Below are 26,135 nucleotides of genomic sequence, written 5' to 3'. Positions count from 1 at the left end.
CCACAGTTCCCAAATAACCATATTATAAACTGTCAAACTGTGTCCCTAATTTTAGTGTTTCTCTACATGCATAGAGATGGAAATAGCAGGTATCCAGTAAGAGATACTCTTTAACCTTCCTTCATAAAGGAAAACCTTTATCGTAGGAATTAGTGGAGTGAACCTTCTTTCAACATCATCTTGTGTTTTTTTTTAAAAGTAAGGAGACCAAAGCTATAAGTACCACTCAGTGGTCTCAGTATGAGCCTGTATCACTGCAGCAGCACTCCCATCTTTATAGTTGATTCCCTTTACAATAAGTGATTGGTTCCACTTCTTCCTAATAACTTGATTTATCTGCGTATTTGTTTTGTAACTCTTACTTGAACGCACAGACCCATCTGTACCGTAGTTCTGCAATCTCTCTCTAGGTTTAATAGCTTCTCAGTGACAGGATGACGAGAAAAGCAATGTGGGGGTTTTGAGGGATTGAATGCTGCTTTCTGTTGCACAAGACATGAAGACTATCTAAATAAGTTTGAGATCTCTGATCTTCTGTAGATAGAAAGGTGGGAAAGAAATAGGCAATTCAACTCGACCGGTTCTGATCTTCTGCTTAATACAGTGATGGCTGATTGAACACTTCAAATGACTATTACCCACGATTCCCTTAATTCTTTTCACCATTAGTAATCAGAAATCTATCAGTCTCCAGCTCAAATATATTCAAAGACTGAATTTCCACTGAAAGATTGAGTGAAAAACAAATTCATCTTGGGTCTTAACTGGCAATCCCTTTACTTTAAGTTGTGCCTCTTGGTTTGAGATTCCCCAACAAGGGAAATACCTGTATCTTCCCTACCTGTCCCCTCAGCTATATTTTAAGTTGCAGTGCAATCCCCCCTAATTCTTCAAAACTCTACAACACAGGTATGGTTTCCCTAATATTTCCTCATAGGACAGTCCTACCATCCCTGGTGGTCAGTGCAATGAAACCGCACCAATGTAGAGCAATGATATCCTCTGAGGCCCTGCAATGGACCTGCCACCACCATCCCCATCACAAACCTGCTCACAATGTGGTCTAACCAAGATCCTCTACAATTGATGTAAGACATCACTACTCCTGTGCTCAAATACTCTTAAAATAAATGCTCGCATTTCATAACGTTTCATAATCTCTTGCTGTACTTGCACCTTAGCCTTTAGGAGCTTATAGGCAAAAGCACTTAGTGTCACAGAGTCAGGGATGTACAGCACCGAGACAGACCCTTCAGTCCAACCCGTCCATGCCAACCAGACATCCCAACCCAATCTAGTCCCACCTGCTAGCAACCAGCTCATAACCCTCCAAACCCTTCCTATTCATATACCTATCCAGGTGCCTTTTTAAGTGTTGCAATTGTACTAGCCTTCACCACTTCCTCTGCCAGCTCATTCTGTACATGTACCATCCTCTGCATGAAGAAGTTGCCTCTTAGGGGAAAGATACAAAAGAGACCTCTCTCCCTAAACCTATGCGTCTAGTTCTGGACTCTTTTCTCCCCCCCCCCCCCCCCCCCCCCCTCCTCCCCCCACACACACACACACACTCTAGGGAAGAGACTTTGTCTATTTATCGTATCCATGCCCCTCATGATTTTATAAACCTTATTATGTCACTCCTCAGTCTCTGACACCCCAAAGAAAGAAGCACTTGTTTTGCTAAGTATTTGTCCAATACAGGCGTGCCAGCAGAATGTATAATGGGGAATCGAGAAATGACAGACGTTGAATGATACCATGTCTCTCTCCACTGAGGAAAAGAAAAGAATCTCCTAGAATTGGTGACCAAGTGGATCCAAGGGCATTAGCATGAATAAAAAGAATGTTCTGGAGAAGTTAGAAACTGGTGGTTAGATAAATCCCGAGAACTTGATTTTCCATATCCTGGAGGATTGAACGAGGTGACAATAGAGCTAGTTTATGTTTTAGTCATTATCTTCCAAGATTCTGGAATGATTCTTGTAGATTGGACATAGTCATAGAGATGTACAGCATGGAAACAGACCCTTTGGTCCAACCCATCTATGCCGACCAGATATCCCAACCCAATCTAGTCCCACCTGCCAGCGCCCGGCCATATCCCTCCAAACCCTTCCTATTCATAAACCCAACCAAATGCCTCTTTAATGTTGCAGTTGTACCAGCCTCCACCACTTCCTCTGGCAGCTCATTCCATACCCGTACCACCCTCTGCGTGAAAATTTTTCACCTCTCACCCTAAACCTATGCCCTCTAGTTCTGGACTCCCCGACCCCAGGGAAAAGACTTTGCCTATTTACCCTATCCATGCCACTCAATTTTGTAAACCTCGATAATGTCACCCCTCAACCTCTGACGCTCCTGGGAAAACAGCCCCAGCTTATTCAGCCTCTCCCTGTAGCTCAGATCATCCAACCTTGGCAACATCCTTGTAAATCCTTTCTGAACGTTTTCAAATTTCACAGCATCTTTCTGATAGGAAGGAGACTAGAATTGCATGCAATATTCCAACAGTGGTCTAACCAATGTCCTGTACAGCCGCAACATGACCTCCCAACTCCTGTACTCAATACTCTGACCAATAAAGGAAAGCATACCAAATGCCGCCTTCACTATCCTATCTACCTGCACTCCAAGGTCTCTTTGTTCAGAAACACTCCCTAGGACCTTACCATTAAGTGTATAAGTCCTGCTAAGATTTGCTTTCCCAAAATGCAGCACCTAGCATTTATCTGAATGAAACTCCATCTGCCACTTCTCAGCCCATTAGCCCATTGGCCCATCTGGTTAAGATCCTGTTGTAATCGGAGGTAACCCTCTTTGCTGTCCACTACACCTCCAATTTTGGTGTCATCTGCAAACTTACTAACTGTACCTCTTATGCTCACATCCAAATCATTTATGTAAATGACAAAAAGTAGAGGATCCAGCACCGATCCTTGTGGCACTCCACTGCTCACAGACTTCCAGTCTGAAAAACAACCCTCCACCACCACCCTCTGTCTTCTACCTTTGAGCCAGTTCTGTATCCAAATGGCTCGTTCTCCCAGTATTCCATGAGATCTAACCTTGCTAACCAGTCTTCCATGGGGAACCTTGTCAAACGTCTTACTGAAGTCCATATAGATCACATCTACTGCTCTGCCGTCATCAGTCGTCTTTGTTACTACTTCAAAAAACTCAATCAAGTTTGTGAGACAGTAGTGATGTCACCTCATTATTTAATTCTCTCCAGTTCCATATCGTGTTCACATAACACACAGCACTGACCTGGAGCTATAATCGCAGCTCCATTATTGTCACCAAATCAAAATATTGGAGCTCCATAACAGCGCTGGCTGTGTGAGCCCCACAGGGACCATAGCAATTTGGGAGATGAACATTGCTTGTTGGCCAAGCTAGCAACATCCATGTCCCACAACTGGATAATTGTTTTGTTAGAAAGTTAGTACAGATTGAAGCTGGGGCTTTGTTGGAATAAAGCTTGTGCATTTACCTGGTGTGCTTTTGGTCTATATGCTCTGTGCAAAGTTGGTAACTCTTGGATGTTAGGACAAAGTGAAGTCTGTGGATGCTGGAGATCAGAGTTGAGTGTGTGTTGCTGGAAAAGCACAGAAGGTCAGGCAGCATCCAAGGAGCAGGAGAATTGATGGTTCAGTCTGAAGCCCTCCTTCAGGAATGAGGCTGGGAGCCTCTGGGATGGAGAGATAAATGGGAAGGGGGTGGAGCTGGGGAGAAGGTAGCTAAATGTAATAGGTGGATGGAGGTAGGGTTAAAGGTGATAGATCAGAGAGGAGGGTGGAGCGGGTAGGTGGGAAGGAAGATTGACAGGTGGGACGTGTCATGAGGACAGTGCTGAGCTGGAAGGTTGGAACTGAGGAAACTGGTGAAGTCCACATTGATGCCCTGGGGTTGAAGGGTCCTGAGGCGGAAGATCAGGTGGTCTGCCTCTAGACGTTAGGTGGTGAGGGAGTGGCGATGGAGGAGGCCCAAGACCGGCATGTCCTTGACAGTGGGAGGGGGAGTAGAAATGTCCAGCCACTGGGGTTGGTGTTGGTGTCCCGGAGATGTTCTCTGAAGTGCTCCACGAAAAGGCGTCCTGGCTCCCCAATGTAGAGGAGAGCACATCTGGAGCAATGGATACAATAAATGGTTTCTGTGGAAGTGCAGGTGAAACTCTAATGGATGTGGAAAGCTCCTTTGGGGCCTTGGATGGAAGTGAGGGAGGAGGTGTGTGTGCAGGTTTTGCAATTCCTGTGGTGGGAGGGGAAGGTGCTGGGAGAAGAGGGTGGTTTGTTAGGGAGCATGGACCTGACCAGGTAGTTGCAGAGGGAGCAGTCTTTGTGGAAAATGGAGAGGGAAATATATCTTTGGTGATGGGGTCCATTTGTAGATGGTGGAAATGTCGGCGGTTTATGTGTAGGTTGGTGGGGTGGAAGGTGAGGTGGAAGGTGAGGTGTCATCAGGTAGCTGTGGAAGTCTGTGGGTTTGTTGGGTGTTTTCAAGGCAGAGATTGATAAATTCTTGATCTCTCAAGGAATTAAGGGCTATGGGGAAAGTTCAGGTAAGTGCAATTGAAATAGCCATCAGCCATGATTTAATTAAGTGGACTCCTTGGGCCGAATGGCCTCACTTCCACTCCTTTGTCTTATGGTGCTTTACAAACCCACCAACTCCAACAGCTACCTGGATTGCACCTCCTCCCACCCTACCGCCTGTAAAAATGCTATCCCGTATTCCCAATTCCTCCGCCACATCTGCCCCCAGGAGGACCGGTTCCACTACAGAACACACCAGATAGCCTCCTCCTTTAAAGACAAATTTCTCCTCACACGTGGTTGAAGATGCCCTCCAACTCATCTCATCCACGTCCTGCACCTCTGCTCCCGAGCTCCAACCGCAACAAGGACAGAACCCCCTGGTCCTCACCTTCCACCCCACTAGCCTCCACAAAAATCGCATCATCTGATATTTACGCCACCTACAAATGGACCCCACCGCCAGAGACCCTTCCATCTGTGACTTGGTCAGGTCCACGCCCCCTAACAAACCACCTTACCCTGCCACTGCAGGAATTGCAAAACCTGCGCCCTCACCACCTCCCTCACCACCATGCACAGTCCTAAAGAAGCCTTCCATATCCATCTAGATGCCTTCTCGCGGAGGACTTTAGAGAACATCTCGGGGATACCTGCACCAATCAACCCCACCGCCCTGTGGCCGAACATTACAATTCCCCCTCCCACTGCTCAGGACATGCCAGTCCTGGGCCCCCACCACTCCAACTCCCTCACCACCCGACACCTGGCGGAAGAATGCCTTATCTTCCGCCTCGGGACCCTTTCACCCCAGGGCACCAATGTGGACTTCACCAGTTTCCTCATCTCCCTTCCACCTCTTCCCCCCCACCCCCCCCGACCTTACCCCAGTTCCAACCTTCTAGCTCAACACCATCCTCATGGCATGTCCTAGCTGTCAATCTTCCTTTCCACCTATCCAATCCACCTTCTCCAACCTATCAACTTTACCACCCCCGCCCCCGGTGCAGCCTTAGCTACCTTCTCCCCAGCTGACCTCCCTCCCATTTATCTCTCCACCTCAGAGGCTCCCTGTCTCACTCCTGATGAATGGCTTTTGCTCGAACCGTCCATTTTCCTGCTCCTTGGATGCTGCCTGACCTGTGCTTTTCCAGCAACACTCTCAACTCTTGGATGTTGTGGACAATGCTTGTTGGTTTGAATGTATTCACAGCTTGTGCATGGCATTTGTGGTAAATGAAAGAAGCAGTCTATATAATGGGGTGGGTAACGATTTCTTCACTCATACCATTCAAACCCAATTATTTGTTCAGATACCAATGCCCATTGTAAATGGCTTTTCAATGTCTTGAGAGTTCCTGCCTCTGCCACCTTTTTTTAGGAGTAGAGTTCCAGATACCCACAACACTCTGGGTGAAAGCATTATTCCTCCAATCCCCTTTCATCCTCCTGCTCCTTTAAGACTCTGCCCCTGGTTATTGTCTGCTTGACTAATGGGAAAAGGTTGTCTTTAGCTACGTCCCTCAGAACTTTGCACATCTCAATCAGATCTTCCTTCAGCCTTTTCTGCTCCCAGGGAAACAACTCCAGTGTATCTAGTCTCTCTTCAGAGCTGATTTAATACTCTAGAGAATCTGTTCTTCACCCACTTCAGTGCCAGCACATCCTTTCCATAGTGTGGTGACTCCAGCTGTGGCCTAACAATTGAACCTCACTTACAGCCCCCCTCCCCCCAACCCCAGCCGCCCTATGACGCTCACTTTAAAGTTAGTGTTAATTGATGTTAAGAATAAAAACTTATCATGTTTTCTAAAATAGCACATGGTCAGGGAGGGTGTGAGTGAGTGAGTCTGGATCTGGAATGCACAGGCGGAGAGTGAGAGGGAGTGGGTCTGGATTTGGATTTGGAATGTACGGTCAGTGTGTGAAGGAGTGGATCAGGGCCTGGAATGCACGGGTGGCGAGTGAGTGAGGGGGGTGGGTCAGAGTCTGGAATGTGCGGGCAGTGAGGGGGTGGGTCAGAGCCTGGAATGCTCAGGTTGTGAGTGAGGGAGTGGGTCAGGGTCTGGAATGCACGGGTGGAGAGTGTGAAGGGGGTGCATCAAGACCTGGAACGCACGGGCGGAGAGTGAGAGAGGGAGGTGGTCAGGGTCTGGAATGCACATTGAGTGTGTGATGGAGGCAGTGTTAGCTCTGACCTTTGTAAGATAGAGTTGGATAAGTAGGTGAGGGGAGAATTTGTAGGGCTATAGATATTATTTGGGAGACTGAGTAGTTGTGAAGTATTCTTGCATGTACTCCACAGACAATGGCATCCAGTGCTGCCTAGATGTATTTTCCACTGCACATGATAGGGGTAGACTAGGGTGTTGGCATTTAATCCAGAAGTCTGAGTTAGTACTGAACAGACACTGGTTGAAACCCCACCTTGGAGCTGGTGAAAAGTAAATTCAGTTATTAAATAGAATTCGTTACTTTATCTGGAACTGAAAACTGGTCTCCATAATAGTGACTATTAAAATATTATTAATTGTCATTTTAAACAGTCTGCCCTTCTCTTTTTGGGAAGAAAGTCACCCTAGTTTCTTGGTCCGATTTGCAAGTAACCACAGCAATATAGTTGATGGAAAAACCCTCCGGAATGGTCAAGCTCAAAGCACAGTTGCATCAAACTGATAAAGCTGAAAAAGAATCAAATTGTATAGGCCACCTGACGTTAATCTGAAGACAAACAGCAAGCACAAGTGACCTGAAAAATTATTTTTACCAACATTTTGATCTTGTGCCACAAATGAAAGAATGCTGTCTCAGACGAATCGAGCAACTGCCTGACATCGTCATACTAATGGAATCATACCTGAAAGATAAAAGACGACAATCTCTCCTTTTTAGCATGGGCTTTGTGCAAGGCGAGTCATGTCTTAATAACTTGATTGAATTTTTTGAGGAGGTGATGATGGAGATCAGTGAAGGTAGAACAGTGGACGTTGTCTGTATGGCCTTTAGTAAGGCTTTGACAAGGTTCCTCATGGTTGGCTCATCCAGAAGGTTAAGATGCACGGGATCCACCGTGAATTAACTTGTCCATAGAAGGCAGAGGGTAATGGTGGAAGGGTGTTTTTCAGGTTCACAGTTCATGACTAATGGTGGTCCACAGGGATTCCTCCAGGGACCCTTGCTGTTTGTGATATATATTAATGACTTGGATGAAAATGCACATGGGTGGATTCGTAAGTTTGCAGACGATACAAAGATTGATTGAGTTATGGATTGTATAGAAGGTTGTTAAAGGATGCATCAGATATAGGCAGAGAAATGGCAGATGGACTTTAATCCAGGTAAGTGTGAGGGGCTGCACTTTGGAAGATCAAATGTTAAGTAAAAATATATAGTTAACAGCAGGACGCTGAACAGCATTGACATACAGAGGGATCTTTGGGTTCAAGTCCATAACTTCCTGAAAGTGGCCACAAAAATAAATAGGGTGGTTAAGATGGTGTATGGCATGCTTGCCTTAGCTTGGGTAATTGATACAAGAATCAGGATGTCATGGTGCAGCTTTATAAGACTTTGGTTAGCCTGCATTTACGGTATGGCATTCAATTGTGGTCACTGCATTACAGGGAGGATGTGGAAGCATTGGAGAGGGTGCAGAAGAGGTTTACCTGGCAGCTGCATGGATTTAAGGGTATGAACAAGGAGAGGCTAGAAAAACTGGGCTTGTTTTCTCTGAAGCAATGGAAGCTGAGGGGAGACTTGACAGAAATCTATAAAATTGAGGACCTTAATACTAGGTGCATGTGTTTCAGGTGAGAGGGGGCAAGTCTTTTTTTTATGCAGAGTAGTAGGACTCTGGAGCCTGCTGCCAGGGGTGCTGGTGGAGGCAGATATGATAGGGGTGTTTTAGATAAGCACATGCAGGGATATGAACCAAGGGCAGGCAGAAGGGATTACTTTAATTTGGCGTCATGTTTGTCACAAAATTGTGGGCTGAAGGGCCTGTTCCTGTGCTGTCCAATTCTATACTCTGGTCATTGACTTCAGGAAGAGGAGTGTAGGATACATCCCTGTTTGTAGCAGTGGTCAAGAGCTTCAAGTTCCTCGGAGTAAATATCACCAACTATCTGTCCTGGTCCATTCATATCGATGCTACAGTCAAGAAAGCAAACCAACACCTCTACTCCTTCAGAAGGCTAAGGAAATTTGGTCACAGTGACTCTTAATTTTTATAGATACACCATAGAAAGCATCCTACCTGGATCATCGCAGCTTGATATGGCAACTGCTCTTTCCAAGGTGGAGTTGGTTTAGCTCAGTTGACTGGATATTTTGTTTGCAAAGCAGTGTGATGCCAACAGTGTGGACTCAATGCCCACACAGGCTGCGGTTACCATGAAGAACTCTTTTTCTCAATTCTTTCTCCCCCTCCCCACCTCCACCTTGTCTGAGGTATGATGGCCTTCAGGGTTTAATCACCACCAATCATGTATCTCAGAGAGAAGCCTTATCATCTGGTAAAACTATGGCGACTTGAAGATTGTGGACACAGCCCAGTCCATCATGAAAACCAGCCTTCCTTCCATTGATTCCATCTAAATTTCCCACTGCCTCAGGAAAGCAGCCAACATAATCAAAGACCCCCTCCTGCCCCAGTTACACACTGTTCCGCCCTCCTTCATCAAACAGAAGATTCGAAGTTTGAAAACACGGGCCAACAGATTTAAGAGCAGCTTCTTCCCTGTTGTTGCCATACTGATTAACAGACCTCTTGTTTATTCGAGTTGAGCTTTCTTTACATCTTCTTTGTAGCAGTAACACTGTAATCTGCATTCTGTTCTATTATTCTGAAGTACTTGCATAGGTTGTGATTTGTCTGGTTGGCACGCAAAATAATATTTTTCACAATCTCTGTACATAACAATAATAAATCAGATAAAATCAAAAGTCTTAGGTAATGCTGTCACCATCCCTAGATAAGTCCTGTCCATCTGCTCCACCAGTCCCAGCTGATGAATCAATGAATCAATGCATCAATTCATCCATAATGAACACCACTTGGAGGAAGCAGTGAGGGTGCCCACAACCCAGAATCCATTTCAGTGCCCCCCACCCCCCTCAGTACTGACTGAGGTGATTACATCCTAAATGTACTTGACCCCATCCTCATCCTTGCCAATCTGCCTACTGCAGATGCTTCTGTCCATTAATGATCATCACTGTGCTTCTAGAGGCAAAGTCCTGTCTTCACAGTGATGTTAGCTTACATGGTGTTGTGTGGCAGGATGATCATGCTAAATTGAATCGACTTTGAACAGATGTAGGAATTCAAGACTGGCTATCTACAGCAGCAGAATTGTTTTCCATCAGAAGCTGCGACCTTCTGGCCCGGCATATCTCCAACTCAACAGTTGCCACCAAGCTGGGGGAAAAGCCCTGGTTCAATGGAGAGTGCAAGAGAGCATGCCAGGAACAGTACCTAAGGGTCAACCTGGTGAAATTACCAAGGAGGACAGCATAAATCGCGAGTGATATAGCCAGTGAATCCACAAAGGCAAAAATCAGCCCTGCCTCATCCAATAGTGAATGATGATGGATAACGATTCATGGTAGTGGGGGTAATACATTAGTGTGAAAGCTAATGGGATCATCTCCAGCTAGAAGTGCCAGCTCGACCCATCTTGGTCTCCTCCTGAGTCCCCAGAATCATGGATGCTAAAATTACAGAATTATTGCTCAGCTCGGCTAGTCCAACCCATCGTGCCCCTGGCAGCTTTCCTAATCCAGGTGTTGCCATTCCAGTCACTAAGACACTGAAGCAATTAATGCCCAAACACAGCAAGAGTTGTACAGAGTTCAGGATTTGGCTGGCAAATGACCATCTCCAAATAGGGAGAATCCATTTCCTGGGGGTGGGGGGGGGGGGGGGGGTGCTATAATGGCATTGCCATTACTGAATTCCCTCTGATCAACATCCTGGGGTTACCATTCACCAGACTCACTGAACAGGCAAGTAGCATAAGTAATTAGTAAGGCAGTTTTATTTTGAATTCTTTGCCTGGTTGTGGGGGTCACTGGCTGGGGCATCTCCAGTTGCTTTTGAGAAGATGGTGGTGAGGATGAGCTTGTTCCTGAACCAATGCCGTCAGGTCTGTGTAGGAGGCACCCACACAGTGCTGTTAGAAAAGGAGTCACGACTTGTGCATCTAATTGTGTTGATTCACTCTAGTTATGTTTTCTCCATTCCTGCTAAACATTAGGTGAAGGAGTTTTGTCCATTTCTTAACTATTACACAAGTGTCCTCTCCTTGTGAAGGTGCTTATTTGTAAACATTCTCCCTGTATCCATTTGATCAGATCTTTGGTTTTAAGGAGGTTTGCTGTATCATCCTTCAGCTGACTTTTAATTTTCACTTACAAAAACATTGGAAAAGCTTAAGACCTCTGGCAGCTTGACCTGAACCATTAACTCTGATTTCTCTGCACAGATGCTTCCAGACCTGCCGAGCTTTTCCAGCAATTTCTGCTTTTGTTTCAGAATTGCAGATGCTGGAAATCTGAGTTTTTTTATTTAACTTTCACTTGTTTCTTTCACGATGTCAGGAATTAATAAACAAACTGCTTGTTAGTAGTTGCACAGTAAATTAGCTTCTTGAATATGTGAGATGACCAGTGGAAGGGGAATGTTTGTTCTGTGTTTCTCTCACTCGGCCTGTTTCGTTCTCATTCTCTCTCTCTCTCTCTCTCTCTCTCTCTCTCTCTCTCTCTCTCTCTCTCTTTCGGTCTGCTTGTTTCTCTTTTTCACTCTGCTCGTTTCCCTGTCTCTTTGCCTCTGAGTGTGTCTGTTTCTTTGTCTGTCTGTCTCTCTGTCAGTCTGTAAAACTCTGCCCCTGTCTCTCCCAGTCTGTGTGGCTCACTCATTGAGAAGAGTTTGAGTTCGCCACCATTTCCATATATGGCCATCTTCCATCAGCAGTATCCTTGTTGGGGCCTCTGAGTTATTCCTTATAAGCTGCAGCTGTCCTGGAGGCAGGCATTTCTGAATTATGAGGAGGGGTTGTATCGGGGGATCATTTGCCGTCTCTGTGCTGGCATCTGTTGCAGTGCCACATGTCCCCGTGAGTGCCGATGTTTTTAGCCTGTGATGTAGTGAACTGATTGCACATGTGCCCTATGTCCAATCTGTTTTGATTAGGTTGGAATCTGGTTGAACTCCAGGAGTCCCTCTTTGCAGGCAACTCTGAATGAGCTGCGTTATCGTACTGTCACCCATCAGTGGGCAGAATAAGCCTGACCTAACTCTGATGAGCCTGTTGTGTGTCTGTTTAACACTTCTTCCTGATCATCACTGTTTTCCTGACACCTCGTTCTCTGTCGAGCTGCCACCTGTGATTGGATCATACTGTCCACAGGCCCACAGAACACCTTTGGCAAGCACAGGGCAAGGGGGCTAAAAGAACAATGAGCAGTTCCAGAGCGATTTCAGATCCAGGATAGACCAGAATCAGAGGAGCATATAAATCCCCAGAGTTATGGTCTGGAGGGGATTGCGGAGCTGGGGAAGGGCGATAGTCTGGAGGGACTCTCTGGGACGGAGAAGAGTGCGGGTCTGGAGGGGCTTTCAGAGCTGGGGAGGGGCGTGGGTCTGGAGGGGCTCTCAGGGATGGAGAAGAGTGCGGGTCTGGAGGGGCTTTCAGAGCTGGGGAGGGGCGCGGGTCTGGAGGGGCTCTCTGAGACGGAGAAGAGTGCGGGTCTGGAGGGGATCGCGGAGTCAGGGAAGGGCGCAGGTCTGGAGGGGCTCACGGGGACAGGGAGGGGATCACTGCCAACGGGGAGGGGTGCGGGGACGGGGAGAGAATCATGGAGGTGGGGAGGGGCGCGGGTCTGGAGGGGATCACTGGGGGAGGTGGGGAGGGGATCATGGCCACTGGGACGGGTGCAGGTCTGAAGGGGATCGCAGAGGTGGGGAGGGGATCGCGGCGACTGGGAAGGGTGCGGGTCTGGAGGGGATCGCGGGGAGGATTGCAGAGGTGGGGAGGAGTGCGGGTCTTGAGGTGTATACTGGGTTAAGGGAGCATTGTAATGCTTGAGATATCTGAGATCAGTTGTTAGTGAGGCTGGAGGAGATGTGTTTGAGACCTTGGACAGTAAGCTGGGAGGTGGTGATTGGGCAAATGTTGTACCTTCTATGATTGTGTGGAGAGGAGGCCTGAGGAAGTGTTAGGAATAATGAAGGAGTTGTCTCAGAGGGAACCTATAAAGTGAAGGGGGAGGGGGAAATGTGTTTGGTGGTGGTATCATGCTAAAGATGGTGGAATTAGCAGCTTGTTTGAATGTAGAGATTGTTAGGGTGGAAATTAAGAGTAAACTTTGCCTTCATACTGGGAAGGAGGGTAAAGGCTGTAGGCACAGCAATGTTGACCACATCTATTTGTGAATAGAAGTATCACATTTACTCCTCTCTAATTCTCTGTCGTCTCCTCTGTGACCAGGGAAATTTTAAAGTTATGCCAAGCCCTTTTCTGATTTCTCCAATTTACCCTTAGCAATTTGGGTGCAAGCCATCCAGGCTAAATGGTTTATCCACTGCACACGCAACATTTCATTTCCTCCATAATCTTGCACTGTTACAGCGACTGTGTGAGAATATTGATTCTGTATCCGAGTCCATTCAAACCCATGCTAGCTCTGTGTGGAGCAGTTGTCAGTTCCATTTCTCTGCCTTATCCCCTAGTCCAGCAAATTTATTTCTCTCAGAAACCCACCCAAATTTATTTTGAGGAAATTGATCAGCTTTGCTCATAATCCATGAGTTTCAGATCTTCAGAACTCAGCATATAATATAAAAGCTTATCTTGGGGTGATGTGGTGGCTCAGTGGTGAGCACTGCTGCTTTACAGCGCTAAGGACCTGGGTTCGATTCCACCTTTGGGCAACTGTCTGAATTTTGCAAATTCTCTCCATATCTGTGTGGGTTTCCTTCAGTTGTTCCAGTTTCCTCCCACAGTCACACGGATGTGCAGGTTGGTGGATTGACCATGCTAAATGTCCAGGGATCTGTAGGTGTAGTGGATTAACCATGGGAAATGCAGGGTTATAGGGATAGTGTTGACTCAGTGGGCTGAATGGCCTGTTTCCACACTGTACAGATTCTATGATTCATGTCCCCTTGTGTCTTTTATCCAAAACCTTAAGCCTCTGTCCACAGTCATTGAACTATCAGCTAATGAGAACAACCTTTTTGTTTTCCTTTCTAAACTGGTCAGGGTCTTCTACACATCCATAAAATCTACCCTCAATCTGTTTTGCTCCAAGTACTACAACCCCAACTTCTCCAATGTAACCTTCTGGCTAAAATTCCTCGTTCCTGGAATCATTCTGGGAATCTCCTTTACACTGTCTCAATGACCCTCACATCCTTCCTAGAGCATAGTGACCAGAACTGAATACATTAACTTAACCGAGGCCTAACCAGAGCTTTTGGAAAAGCTTCAGCATCATTTTCCTGCTTTTATATTTAATATGCCTGTTTATCAAGCCCGTGATCTCATGTGTTTTGTGAACTCTTGTCACAGTATGTGCTGAAATCATCAAAGATCGATACATGTGAAACTCCAGCTTCCTCTGTCCCCTGCACTCTCTTCAGAACTAGGTCTCTTAATCTACATTGCCTCAACCTATCCCTTCTGTTAAATACATCACCTTGCACACCTATGATTTAAATGCCATCTGTTATTTGTTTCCCATTCCTTCAAATATAAATTTTGAAATTTACTCTGTATTCCAATGGCCAAGTTATTTCTGTATGGTAAGCATTGCAGAGCTCCTAACGTGGGGACACCACTGGCTTTGCTAAAAGACACCCACTTATCAACAACTCGCTGTTTTCTGTCCTTGTGGCAGTTTCTACACAAGTTGTTACTGTCTGTTCTATTCCAGGAGCTCAGTGTCTTTAAGCAGACTGCTCTGTGGCACTTAGTTCAACACCTCCATAGTAAATGCTCATTAAGTATTTCAGCTTCAATGCACACATTATTCATTTGATTCCTAATGGGATCCTTCTGAGCTCTTACTACCCAAACATAGAAGCTATGGAAATGATATAGCACAGAAAAAAGTCATTGGGCCCTTCTTGTCCATGCTGACTCAAGATACCTAGACACCCTTTCTAATCCCATATTCCTACACATAGCCCACAGTCTTGCAGTTTGCAGCACTTAAGATGGAGATCCATGTGCTTTTTAAAAGAGTTTAGGGTCTTTTCCTCCACTGCCAACTCAGGCAGCAAATTCCAGACACCCACCACCCACTGTGTAAAAAATGTTTTTCGCCTCTAATCCTTCTGCCACTCAGTTTGAATCTGTGACCCCTGGTTTTTTAATTCTGTGCTCGGGGAAACAGGTTCCTCCTGTCCGGTCTATCTCAATCCCTCACCATTTAATCTCAATCAGGTTACCCCTCAGCCTTCAGTGTTCCAAGCAAAACGACCCCAATCTCTCCCCAGAGCTCCAATTATCCAGTCCTGGCAGCATTCTTGTGAATCTGCTCTGCACTCTCTCCAGTACAGATCTAACCTCCCTGTAATGTGGGGGCCAGAAGTGCACAGAATTCTCCAGTTCTGGCCTTGCCAGTGTTTCTTATACCCCTATTTTTCTATTCTATACCTCTGCCAGTCAAGGAGAGCATTCATATGCCGCCTTTACCACCGTATCTACCTGTAATGCTACTTTTTTTTAGGGACCTGTGCACTTGCACGCCAAGATCTCTCACTTGATTTACCCGTCTCAGTGTATTCTCATTTATTGAGTATTCCCTTTTCCTGTTTGACCTCACCTCCCTCTTGTTTAGCAGAGTTGATCTTCAGCTGCCAACTCCAGTAAACCATCTCTATCATTTAGTAGCTGACAGCTGTCATCTACACTATCTGTTACATGACCAATCACTGACATCCCAGTAGACAGGTTTTGGAGTCCCTTTTCTGTTGACAGCCGTTTGTTTCATATTCTCTTTTTTTTGCCAGTCATAGTTCCCTCTCAACTAATACTATTTTGCTTCCTTCTTGCTTGAAGAATTTGCCTGACATACATCTCTCACTCTCCTGAAACTCGTGGACTATGAGCAAAGCTGATCAGTGATTTCACATGGAATTAGGGTGGGAAATACATTTCGGGAAATAAATTGGATTGCACGAGCAATTGCACTGAAAACTAACATGAGCTTGATAGAGCATTAGCATTGACAGGTTGCATGGCCAGTTTCTGTGTGGTATGCTCTGTGTTGTCACATTCAGTAGAATGGCCAACTGAGTATGAACCCACCATGGCTCTGTCTCTCCATCTCTGGTGTTGGTGTGTTCATGTGGACCAAACTTGACAGATCATCCAACATTGAAATGAGTTCCTGTTGATTGCTCACTATTCTGCCTAAGTCAATGTGTTTGGAACAGAGGCATATTTGAATGAAGTGAGTGAAAGGGATGGTTAGAACCAAACTGATGTACTGCACTAAGTTCCTGCTGGAACTGTGGGAGCATTTTTCATAGCCGGTAAAGTTCACACAGACGTTGCTGGAGTAATGTGACCACTGTTGTGTTGCCACCATTTTACAATTCTCATCCCAGTGATCACATCTCTCCTGTTTCTCTATTTTCTCCAGCCCCTAGTCCCTGGAATTCTCTCCTTTAATATACCACCCTGTGGTTCAGTGTCCGTGGTTTTGGGAGAGCTGCTCTTGTGACTGGGATTGTCACAATAAAGGATCTGTTCACCTCCCTCCATCCTGAACTGCTGCTGCTGCGATGGTGGCAGCTTCGAGCGATCCTGTTCACAACCAGCTATCCTCTGGCATAGAGAGATCTATGCTTGAGGGGGAGGGTGCATGTGTGATACGGGACAGGAGGGAGAGGCATCCTAGGGGTGTACAGCACGGAAACAGGCCATTTGGCCCAGCTTGTCCATGCTGACCAGGTTTCCCAAACTGAACTAGTCCTGTTTGCCTGTATTCTGGATTCGTGGTGCTGGAAGAACACAGCAGTTCAGGCAGCATCCAAGGAGCAGCAAAATCGACATTTCGGGCAAAAGCCCTTCATCAGGAATAAAGGCAGAGAGCCTGAAGCGTGGAGAGATAAGCTAGAGGAGGGTGGGGGTGGGGAGAAAGTAGCATAGAGTACAATAGGTGAGTGGGGGAGGAGATGAAGGTGATAGGTCAGGGAGGAGAGGGTGGAGTGGATAGGTGGAAAAGGAGATAGGCAGGTAGGACAAGTCCGGACAAGTCATGGGGACAGTTACTGAGCTGGAAGTTTAGAACTAGGGTGAGGTGGGGGAAGGGGAAATGAGGAAGCTGTTGAAGTCCACATTGATGCCCTGGGGTTGAAGTGTTCCGAGGCGGAAGATGAGGTGTTCTTCCTCCAGGCGTCTGGTGGTGAGGGAGCAGCGGTGAAGGAGGCCCAGGACTTGCCTGTAGTTGGTCCATATCCCTCTACACCTTTCCTATCCATGTACCTGTCTAAATGCCTTTTAATGTTGTAGTTGTACAGCCTCTACCACTTCCTCTGGCAGCTCATTGTATACATGCACCACCCTGTATATGGTAAAAGTTGCCCTTCAGGTCCCCTGTAAATTTCTCCTCTCACTTTAAACCTATGAACTATGGTTTTGGTCTCCACTACTCTGGGGAAAAGACCTTGGCTATTCATCTTCTCTGTGACCCTCATAATTTTATAAACTTCTGTAAGATTACCCCTTCTACACTCCAGGGAAATAAGTCTCAGCCTATCCAGATCCTCCTTATAACTCAAACCCTTCCGTCTCTGTAACATCCTTGTAAATCATTTTTTGCTCGCCTTCTGGTTTCATAATATCCTTCCTATAGCAGGGCTACCAGCGTTATAGGCAATACTCCAAATGTGGCCTTACCAATGTCTTGTGCATCTATAACATAATGTTCCAGTTCCTGTACTAAATGCTGTGACCAATGAAAGCAAGTGTACCAAAAGCCGCCTTTACTGCCTTGTCTACCGACTCCATTTTTAAAGAAATATGTACACTTCCCAGGGTCCTGCCGTTAACTGTGGAAGTCCTACCTTAATTTGTCTTTCCTGAATGCATTGCCCTGCATTTATGTGAATTAAACTCCATCTACTATTACTCTGCTCACTGGCCCAGTTGATCAAGATCCCACATTGTACTCTTTGATGATCATCTTCATTGTCCACTGTTTTCGTGTCATCTGTAATCTTACCATGCCTGCTAAAATTATGAACCTACAGTCGGTTCTGATATAACGCAATAGTCCCATCCGTGTTATAAGAAAATCACGCAGTAGCCACACCATTTAAGCTATTGGGACTGGAATCGTGTTATACCCAACACACAGATAAGGAAAGTTTGCCTTCTACAAATAAGTCTAAATTCTTCAATTATGTTAAAGCTGATTTGCATTAAAGAAACGCGTTATAGTAGAACCAAATTATAGCATCCTTATAGTTTGGAAAGAGGTCATTTTGTCCAATGAGTCTGCACCGACACTCCAAAGAGCATCCTGCCCAGACCAAGACCCCTATCCTATCCCTGTAATCCTGTATTTAGCACAGCCAATCCACCAAGCCTGCACATCTTATGGGCAGCACAGTGGCACAGTGGTTAGCACTGCTGCCTCACAGCGCCAGAAACGCTGGTTCAATTCCCGCCTCAGGCGACTGACTGTGTGGAGTTTGCACATTCTCCCTGTGTCTGCATGGGGTTTCCTCCCACAGTCCAAAAATGTTCAGGTTAGATGAATTGGCCATGCTAAATTGTCCCGTAGTGTTAGGTGAAGGGGTAAATGTAGGGGTATGGGTGGGTTGCGCTTCGGCAGGTCGGTGTGAACTTGTTGGTCCGAAGGGCCTGTTTCCACACAGTAAGTAATCTAATCTAATCTAATCTAATCTAATCTTTGGATTCTGGGAGGAAACTGAGCATCTGGAGGGAACCCCCACAGACATGGGGAGAACAGGCAAACTCTTCACAGACTGAGGAGGGGTGGGTGTAGGAGGGGCGGGTGTGCGAGGTGCTGGGTGATGATGGGATGTTAATGTGGCTTTTCTTTGTCTAACTGGGTGCTAGTATTGCCACTGTGGTACACCGGGTCAATTAATTGGCTTTCTCCAAGGAGTCCTTTCTTGTTGGAATGTGCAGTGATTCAGCTGTAAATTATGGCATTGTGACAAGATTAAAATTTTGATGCAGTGACGTTGTGGTAATTTCACTAGAACTAGAGACTCAGGCTAATGCTGTGAAGGCAAGAGTTCAAATCCCATCATCGCATGGTGATAAAAATCTGGAATGAAAAGGGAATGTAATCATAGTCAATCGTTGTAGAAACCCGTCGAGTTCAGTAATGTCCTTAATGGTGGGAAATCTCACATCATTACTTGCTCTGGCCAAATCTGACTCTAGTAGATCAGTTTAGAAATAACAAGACACCAGGTTATAGTCCTGGTGAAGGTACAAGTTTTCATCAGGTAGCTATTAGGGCAGAATACATAGGACACAATTTTTAATTGAAAAATCAAAGTGTCATACAACTGATGTAATGTATTAGGAGACAAACCTCGATGGCTGTTAAGTCTTTAATCACTTGGAATGGGGATGCAGGTTTCAATTGATTAGTATGGACGTTCTAGAATTTCTTTCAAGTCACAGCCCTGAGATAACTTAAGGTTTTATCAGAATATAAAAAAAGTGATATCTCCACTCAGACAATGCATTAAAAGGTGTGAGGTTAAAGTGAGTCTGTATTCCAACTTGAAGTCCGACTGTTTCCATTTCCATATTAGGAATTTATAAAACAGCACATTGACTGGCTGCCTACAGATTACATAGAACATAGAAGAATACAGCGCAGTACAGGCCCTTCAGCCCTCGATGTTGCGCCGATCAAAGCCCACCTAACCTACACTAACCCACTATCCTCCATATACCTATCCAATGCCCGCTTAAATACCCATAAAGAGGGAGAGTCCACTACTGCTACTGGCAGGGCATTCCATGAACTTACGACTCGCTGAGTGAAGAACCTACCCCTAACATCAGTCCTATATCTACCCCCCCTTAATTTAAAGCTATGCCCCCTTGTAATAGCTGACTCCATACGTGGAAAAAGGTTCTCACTGTCAACCCTATCTAACCCCCTAATCATCTTGTACACCTCTATCAAATCACCCCTAAACCTTCTTTTCTCCAATGAAAACAACCCCAAGTGCCTCAGCCTTTCCTCATAGGATTTTCCTACCATACCAGGCAACATCCTGGTAAACTTCCTCTGCACCCGTTCCAGTGCCTCCACATCCTTCCTATAGTATGGCGACCAAAACTGCACACAATATTCCAGATGCGGCCGCACCAGAGTCTTATACAACTGCAGCATGACCTCAGGACTCCGGAACTCAATTCCTCTACCAATAAAAGCCAGTACGCCATATGCCTTCTTCACTGCACTATTTACCTGGGTGGCAACTTTCAGAGATCTGTGTACATGGACACCAAGATCCCTCTGCTCTTCCACACTACCAAGTAGTCTACCATTAGCACAGTAATCCATCTTTTTATTACTCTTACCAAAGTGAATCACTTCACACTTAGCTACATTGAACTCCATTTGCCACCTTTCTGCCCAGCTCTGCAGCTTCTCTATATCCCGCTGTAACCTGCCATATCCTTCCTCACTGTCTACAACTCCTCCGACTTTCGTATCATTGTGCGCTTTTTGAACAAAATAGAATGTATCTTCAAATACAAATCTGCAAATACAATTTCACCTCATAGACTTATGCATGTGTCGGAGAGGGAAGGTGTGTGCATGTGGGTGTGAGGGAGAGAGTGTGCACTTGGTCACGTTTGCAGACACCATCGAGTACATGCCTGTGAGAGGGTGTGTATCTGAGTGGGTCTGTGTGAGTGTGTTTGTGTCTGTGAGTGTGTGAGAGAGAATGCTGTGAGACAGGAGCCTAAGATCCCAGTTGAAATTGTCCTCATGGCTACCAAATGTGGCTGTCTGCCTCTGCTCGGCAACTCTGCATTGTTGCCTATCCTGGAATCCATCTTGGACATTCACCCAGAAATTTGAGTCTGAATGTATATTGATGAGAGCAAGCAGACGCTATGACAATGGATGAATGGACATGGCACAACAATCGCTAGACAGGGATGGCCCCCCCCACCCAGTTGGGGAACACTTCAGCGGTCAAGGACATTAGGCCTCAGATCTTCAGGTGAATGTCCTCGAAGGCGGACTTGATTATAGGAAACAATGCAGAGTCGCCAAGCAGAGGCTGATAGCTAAGTTTGGTACCCATGAGGGTGTCTTCAACCGGGATCTTGGGTTCATGTCATGCTACAGGTGACCCCACCACACTATACACTCTCACATTCGTGCACACATACATTTGTGCGCACTCTATCTCACTCACACACTTCCTCTCATACATGCACACACACACTCTCACACACACCCTCTTACATATACTCCGTCACACTCGCATGCACACACTTTTTCAACCAGGCACGCACACATCCTCTCTTCCTACCCCCTGCCCCCGTCTCTCACGCACGCGCGTACACTTTCCCTCTCCTGCACACACCCCACACAAGAAGTGTACGGGGTGAATTTGCATTTGCGGATTTGTGTTTGCAGATACATTATATTTTATTCAAAAAGTACACAATCTATAGGCAGTCAGTCAATGTGCTATTTTATAAATTCCTAATTTGGAAATGGAAACCATCTGACTCCAGGTTGGGATACAGACACACTCTAACCTCAAACCTTTTAATGTATTGTATGAGCTGAGATGTCACTTTTTTTAATGTACTGATAAAACTATAAGTTACCTCAGGGCTGTGACTTGAAACAAATTCTGGAATTTACATATTAGTTAATTGAAATCTGCATCCCCATTCTAAGTGATTAAAGACTTAACAGCCATTAAGGTTTTTGGATCAGAGTGGTGGTGGTGGAAAAGCACAGCAGGTCAGACAGGATCTGAGGAGCAGGTATTTGTCGAATGTATCACAACAGTTGGATGACATTTGATCCTTTAGTATACATTCTATGTCCTATGCCCATTAGCTACCTGACAAAGGAGCAGTGCTCATAAAGCTTGTACAGAGGAACCTCGATTATGCGGTATTTGCTGAGCTGAATATCGGATTACTTGGCACAATCGCAAGGTCCTGATGCTTGGCTAAACTGTTATCCGGTATTCGTTTATCTGGAATTTGATTAACTGAACAAAAAGCTCCCTATCCGCGTACTTTCAAATAAACCTGTTGGTCTATAACCTGGTGTCGTGTCATTTTTTAACTTTGTCCACCCCAGTCCGACACCTGCTCCTGCACATCATAACTCTGTATCCACAAGAGTGTGGTAGATTCTGAACTGCCTTCTGCAATTGTCGACCAAGATATTCACTGGCAATTAAAGCTGGGCAACAGATACTCTGTTTAAGCCATTGGGGTCAGGTGCTGGCAGTCCCTGCTCTCAACATTCTGCCCTCTTTTTGTCTTTTTGCCCATGCACTGTGCTCTCTAGTGGTCCTTTTTCACCCACCTTCCCTTACCCTGTCCATCTCCTTTCCCTATTTCCCTCCTTCTCCTCGATTTTCTACCCCATCCCCACTTGCTGTTCACCACCTTTCCACTAACATTGCCCCCCCCGCTTCTCCATTGTTCATCCCCCATAAACCCTGGTCTATGCCCACCCCCAAACCACACTCTTCCCACACCCCTCCGCCAAAGCCTGCTCTTCCCACCCCCTCCCCGTCCCCCAAATAATGCTCATCCCTTGCCCTGCAAACAAGGCTCTCTCTCCCTACCCCCAAACCCTGCTCTTCTTTCCTCCTCTCCCAAACCGCACTCTCCCCTCCCCCGGAACCCTGCGAAACCCGCTCTCCCTGTACCCCACGCTCCCCTCCTCTCCCCTCCCCTCCCACAAAGCCCACTCTTCCCTGCCCCCAAACATCACCCTCCCCTCCCCCAAAGCCTGCCCTTCCTTTGCCCCAAACCTCGCCCTTCCTTTCCTCCAAAGCTCGCTTTTCCCTACCTCTCCCAAACTACACTCTTCCCTCCCTTCTCCAAAGCCTGCTATTCCCAAACCCCTCGCCCAAACTCTGCCCTTTCCCGCCAAAATCCCTGCCTGGAAATGAGGTGGAGGCAGATTCGATTGAGGCATCCAAGAGGGCACTGGAGTTTTTGGATAGTCGTAGTGTGTGCAGATTTATAGGGTGAACACAAGAAATTGGCCTTGGGTAATTCCTTCACAGAATGGCTCCTTCTGTACAGGAATAATTTTGTTGTTCTGTCCTGCGATGCCTTAATATCTGACCTCAGTGATGTCTCGGGGTTTATTGGAGACTGGACAGTGATGGGGACAAAGTCCTCTGAGAGGGTCCTGAGGATCATCTTCAGAATGAAGTGGGTGATGTTCCCACTGTTGGGGTTAGGTGGGGAGGGTATGGGCATTACAATTTGTCACACATTGTTCGAAAATATTTCCCTTTCCAACTGCTTTAAAAGATTTTTATTTCCAATTTTTCAGCTGTTTAAACAGCCATGAGGTGCAACAGAAGCAGTATTTCAAGGTCAGAACAGGGGAATTCCAACTAAACTACAACCAGGATATGGATTTAAACTTGGAGGAACAAGAGGCAATTGTCATGTCCATGTCTGCAAATGTTCAATAAACACATTGGAGAATGTTTTTACGTGAATTCTCAAAATTGTTTCCGTTCCTTTGGCTAGGGATGTGAACACGCTGAAATCTCTCTGTTCTGGCTCAATACTGCTCTTATTTACCCCTGCCTCCTCCCTGATTTTATTTGCTGGTTCTATCTTCAAACCTCCCACACACACCCACCCCCACCCCAAACCCCACTCCCACTACAACAATTTCTCCCTGTACTGCTCCCTGGCTTCTCGTGTAGTGCCTTGCGGGCCCTGTCCCTCCCCTGCAGTACTGCCCCGGCCCTGTCCCTTTCCTGCAGTACCGCCCCGGCCCTGTCCCTCTCCTGCAGTACCGCCCCGGCCCTGTCCCTCCCCTGCAGTACCGCCCCGGCCCTGTCCCTCTCCTGCAGTACCGCCCCGGCCCTGTCCCTCCCCTGCAGTACTGCCCCGGCCCTGTCCCTCTCCTGCAGTACCGCCCCGGCCCTGTCCCTCTCCTGCAGTACCGCCCCGGCCCTGTCCCTCCCCTGCAGTACCGCCCCGGCCCTGTCCCTCCCCTGCAGTGCCTTCCGGGCCCTGTCCCTCCCCTGCAGTGCCTTCCGGGCCCTGTCCCTCCCCTGCAGTGCCTTCCGGGCCCTGTCCCTCCCCTGCAGTACCTCCCTGGTCCTGTCCCTCCCCTGCAGTACCGCCCTGGCCCTGTCCCTCCCCTGCAGTGCCTTCCGGGCCCTGTCCCTCCCCTGCAGTACCGCCCCGGCCCTGTCCCTCCCCTGCAGTACCGCCCTGGCCCTGTCCCTCCCCTGCAGTGCCTTCCGGGCCCTGTCCCTCCCCTGCAGTACCTCCCTGGTCCTGTCCCTCCCCTGCAGTGCCTCCCGGGCCCTGTCCCTCCCCTGCAGTGTCTTCCCTGCCCTGCCACTCCCCTGCCCTGCCCTGTACCTCCCCTGCAGGACCTCCCGGGCCCAGTCCCTCCCCTGCATTAGCTCCCGGATCCTGTCCCTATCCCTGCATTAGCTCCCGGATCCTGTCCCTATCCCTGCATTAGCTCCCGGATCCTGTCCCTATCCCTGCATTAGCTCCCGGATCCTGTCCCTATCCCTGCATTAGCTCCCGGATCCTGTCCCTATCCCTGCATTAGCTCCCGGGCCCTGTCCCTATCCCTGCATTAGTTCCCGGGCCCTGGCCCTGTCCCTCCCAGTACCTAGCAGGTCCTGTTCCTCCCCTGCAGTACCACCCAGGCCCTGTCCATCCCCTGCAGTACCTCACCACCCTATCCCTCCCAGGCCCTGTCCCTCCCCCTCCCCCTCCCCTGCAGTGCCTCCCCGGCCCTGTCCCTCCCGGGCCCTTTCCCTCCCCTGCAGTCCCTCCCGGGCCCAGTCCCTCCTGGGCCCTTTCCCTCCCCTGCAGTGCCTCCCGGGCCCTGTCTCTCGCTGCAGGGGCTTGGAGCACAGAGTCTAGGATATGGCACTGGGGAGGTTTGTTGTTTGCGAATGGTATTTAGGATGTTGTGGGAGATTGGGCACTGGGACAGAGTGCTCTGTGCACCAGGTCATTGTCGGGGAAGAGCCTGATTGTGTGCTAGTGGATGTGTACCTTTTCTTTATTGAAGATAATAACGTACGTTCTCGTTCGGTCAGTTTCCTCCCTTTAAGATATATTTTGTCCCGTGTTTCATCAGGCATGAAAGGCCGTCGGTAGGAAGTTGCAGCGTAATGACCAGCGTAATGCTAGAGTCAATGTAATTCCCACGATTTCGAAAAATTAGATCACAAATTTCATTGAATTTCTCTTTCCTCACTGGTCAGACTCTGAATGAGCTGAGGTGATGGGGGACTGGATTACCTCCAGGATGTTGTCTCATCCATCTCATTTTCATCCACAGTTGTTGGGTTGAAGATTGTGCAAGGGGTACCAAGTGAGCTTTAGAAGAACAGTTTGAGGCTGTGAAATAACTGATTGCAGTGTGGGATCAAACTAGCTGTCAGCATTGTGGTTGTGTGATAAATGTCTCAGTGCTGCAGTGAACCATTAAAACTGCATCTTCCTCTATGTCACTCTTCTTATTGTATTAATGTGATGTTTCAATCAAACCACTTGAGTGAATTGGTCTATTAGTTGAGAAGGAAGGACATGGAGAAGGTGGGGGATTAGTACTGGGTAAATTGATTCTAAGAAGAACCAGAATGCTCTCCTTCTATGCTGTGATCCTGAGGGTTTCAGATGTGAAGGGTGTCCTACCTGTCCTCTTTTACATGACATGTAGACAGGGTGGTTTATGGATAGGGGGAGGTCTAAGAGCTGCAATGATGGTCTTGGACGGGGGCCCCCACTCTAGCTGGTAATTAGTCAAGCTGTTAGGTTTTGGGACCGGAACCTTCTGGAGACTGTGTCTTGGTCACTAATCTGGCACAATCTACTGTGAGGGTATGCTGCAATTTGTTTCTTCAATTCAATGCTGGCTTCTGTTGTGTTTAATTCTTGGATAATCCCCTCCTCAGGACAACTTGAAACCAACAACATTCACAGTGGCCAATGTTCCAGGATCCACAGGCGTCAATCAATCAGCTTCAAACACTTCGACTAATCTCCAGGTCAGCACGGGTCACAACTTTCCTATCACCAACTACCTTGCACCTGTCACCGCCATCTCCAATAGCAACGGCGCCGTCTTCAAATCAACTGGTACAGGCACTTCTGGCAGCATGGTGCAGCTCCCGAGTGGATTCACTATCATGTCAGGTGTGTGTGTGAGAGAGATTCCGGTGAATGGAGGAAATGGGAGGACTGAGGTTGAGGGAGAAGGGAGGGAGAGGGTGGAGGGAGAAGGGAGGGGCTGTAAGGGAGGAGGAGCTTCAAATACAGGGAATTAAAAGCTGCTTTTCTGATTTTACGCAACATTTGCAACAGG

The 26,135-nt window shown here is 47.1% G+C and overlaps 1 protein-coding gene across 6 annotated transcripts in view; it reads left to right on the top strand.

Annotated features, from left to right (window-relative positions):
- LOC140456654 (serum response factor-like) overlaps positions 1–26,135 on the top strand; it is a 118,140-nt gene that overhangs the window by 31,394 nt on the left and 60,611 nt on the right. For all 6 annotated transcript variants that reach the window (XM_072550757.1, XM_072550758.1, XM_072550755.1 and 3 more), the window contains exon 3: positions 25,726–25,966. In XM_072550757.1, coding sequence (XP_072406858.1) covers positions 25,726–25,966 — 241 coding nt within the window. The remainder of the gene's footprint in view (positions 1–25,725; positions 25,967–26,135) is intronic.

The sequence above is a fragment of the Chiloscyllium punctatum genome, chromosome 3, assembly GCF_047496795.1.
Source record: "Chiloscyllium punctatum isolate Juve2018m chromosome 3, sChiPun1.3, whole genome shotgun sequence".
NCBI lineage: Eukaryota > Metazoa > Chordata > Chondrichthyes > Orectolobiformes > Hemiscylliidae > Chiloscyllium > Chiloscyllium punctatum.
Note: the sequence above shows the minus strand (reverse complement) of the source record. Positions and strands in the feature narration are given on the sequence as shown.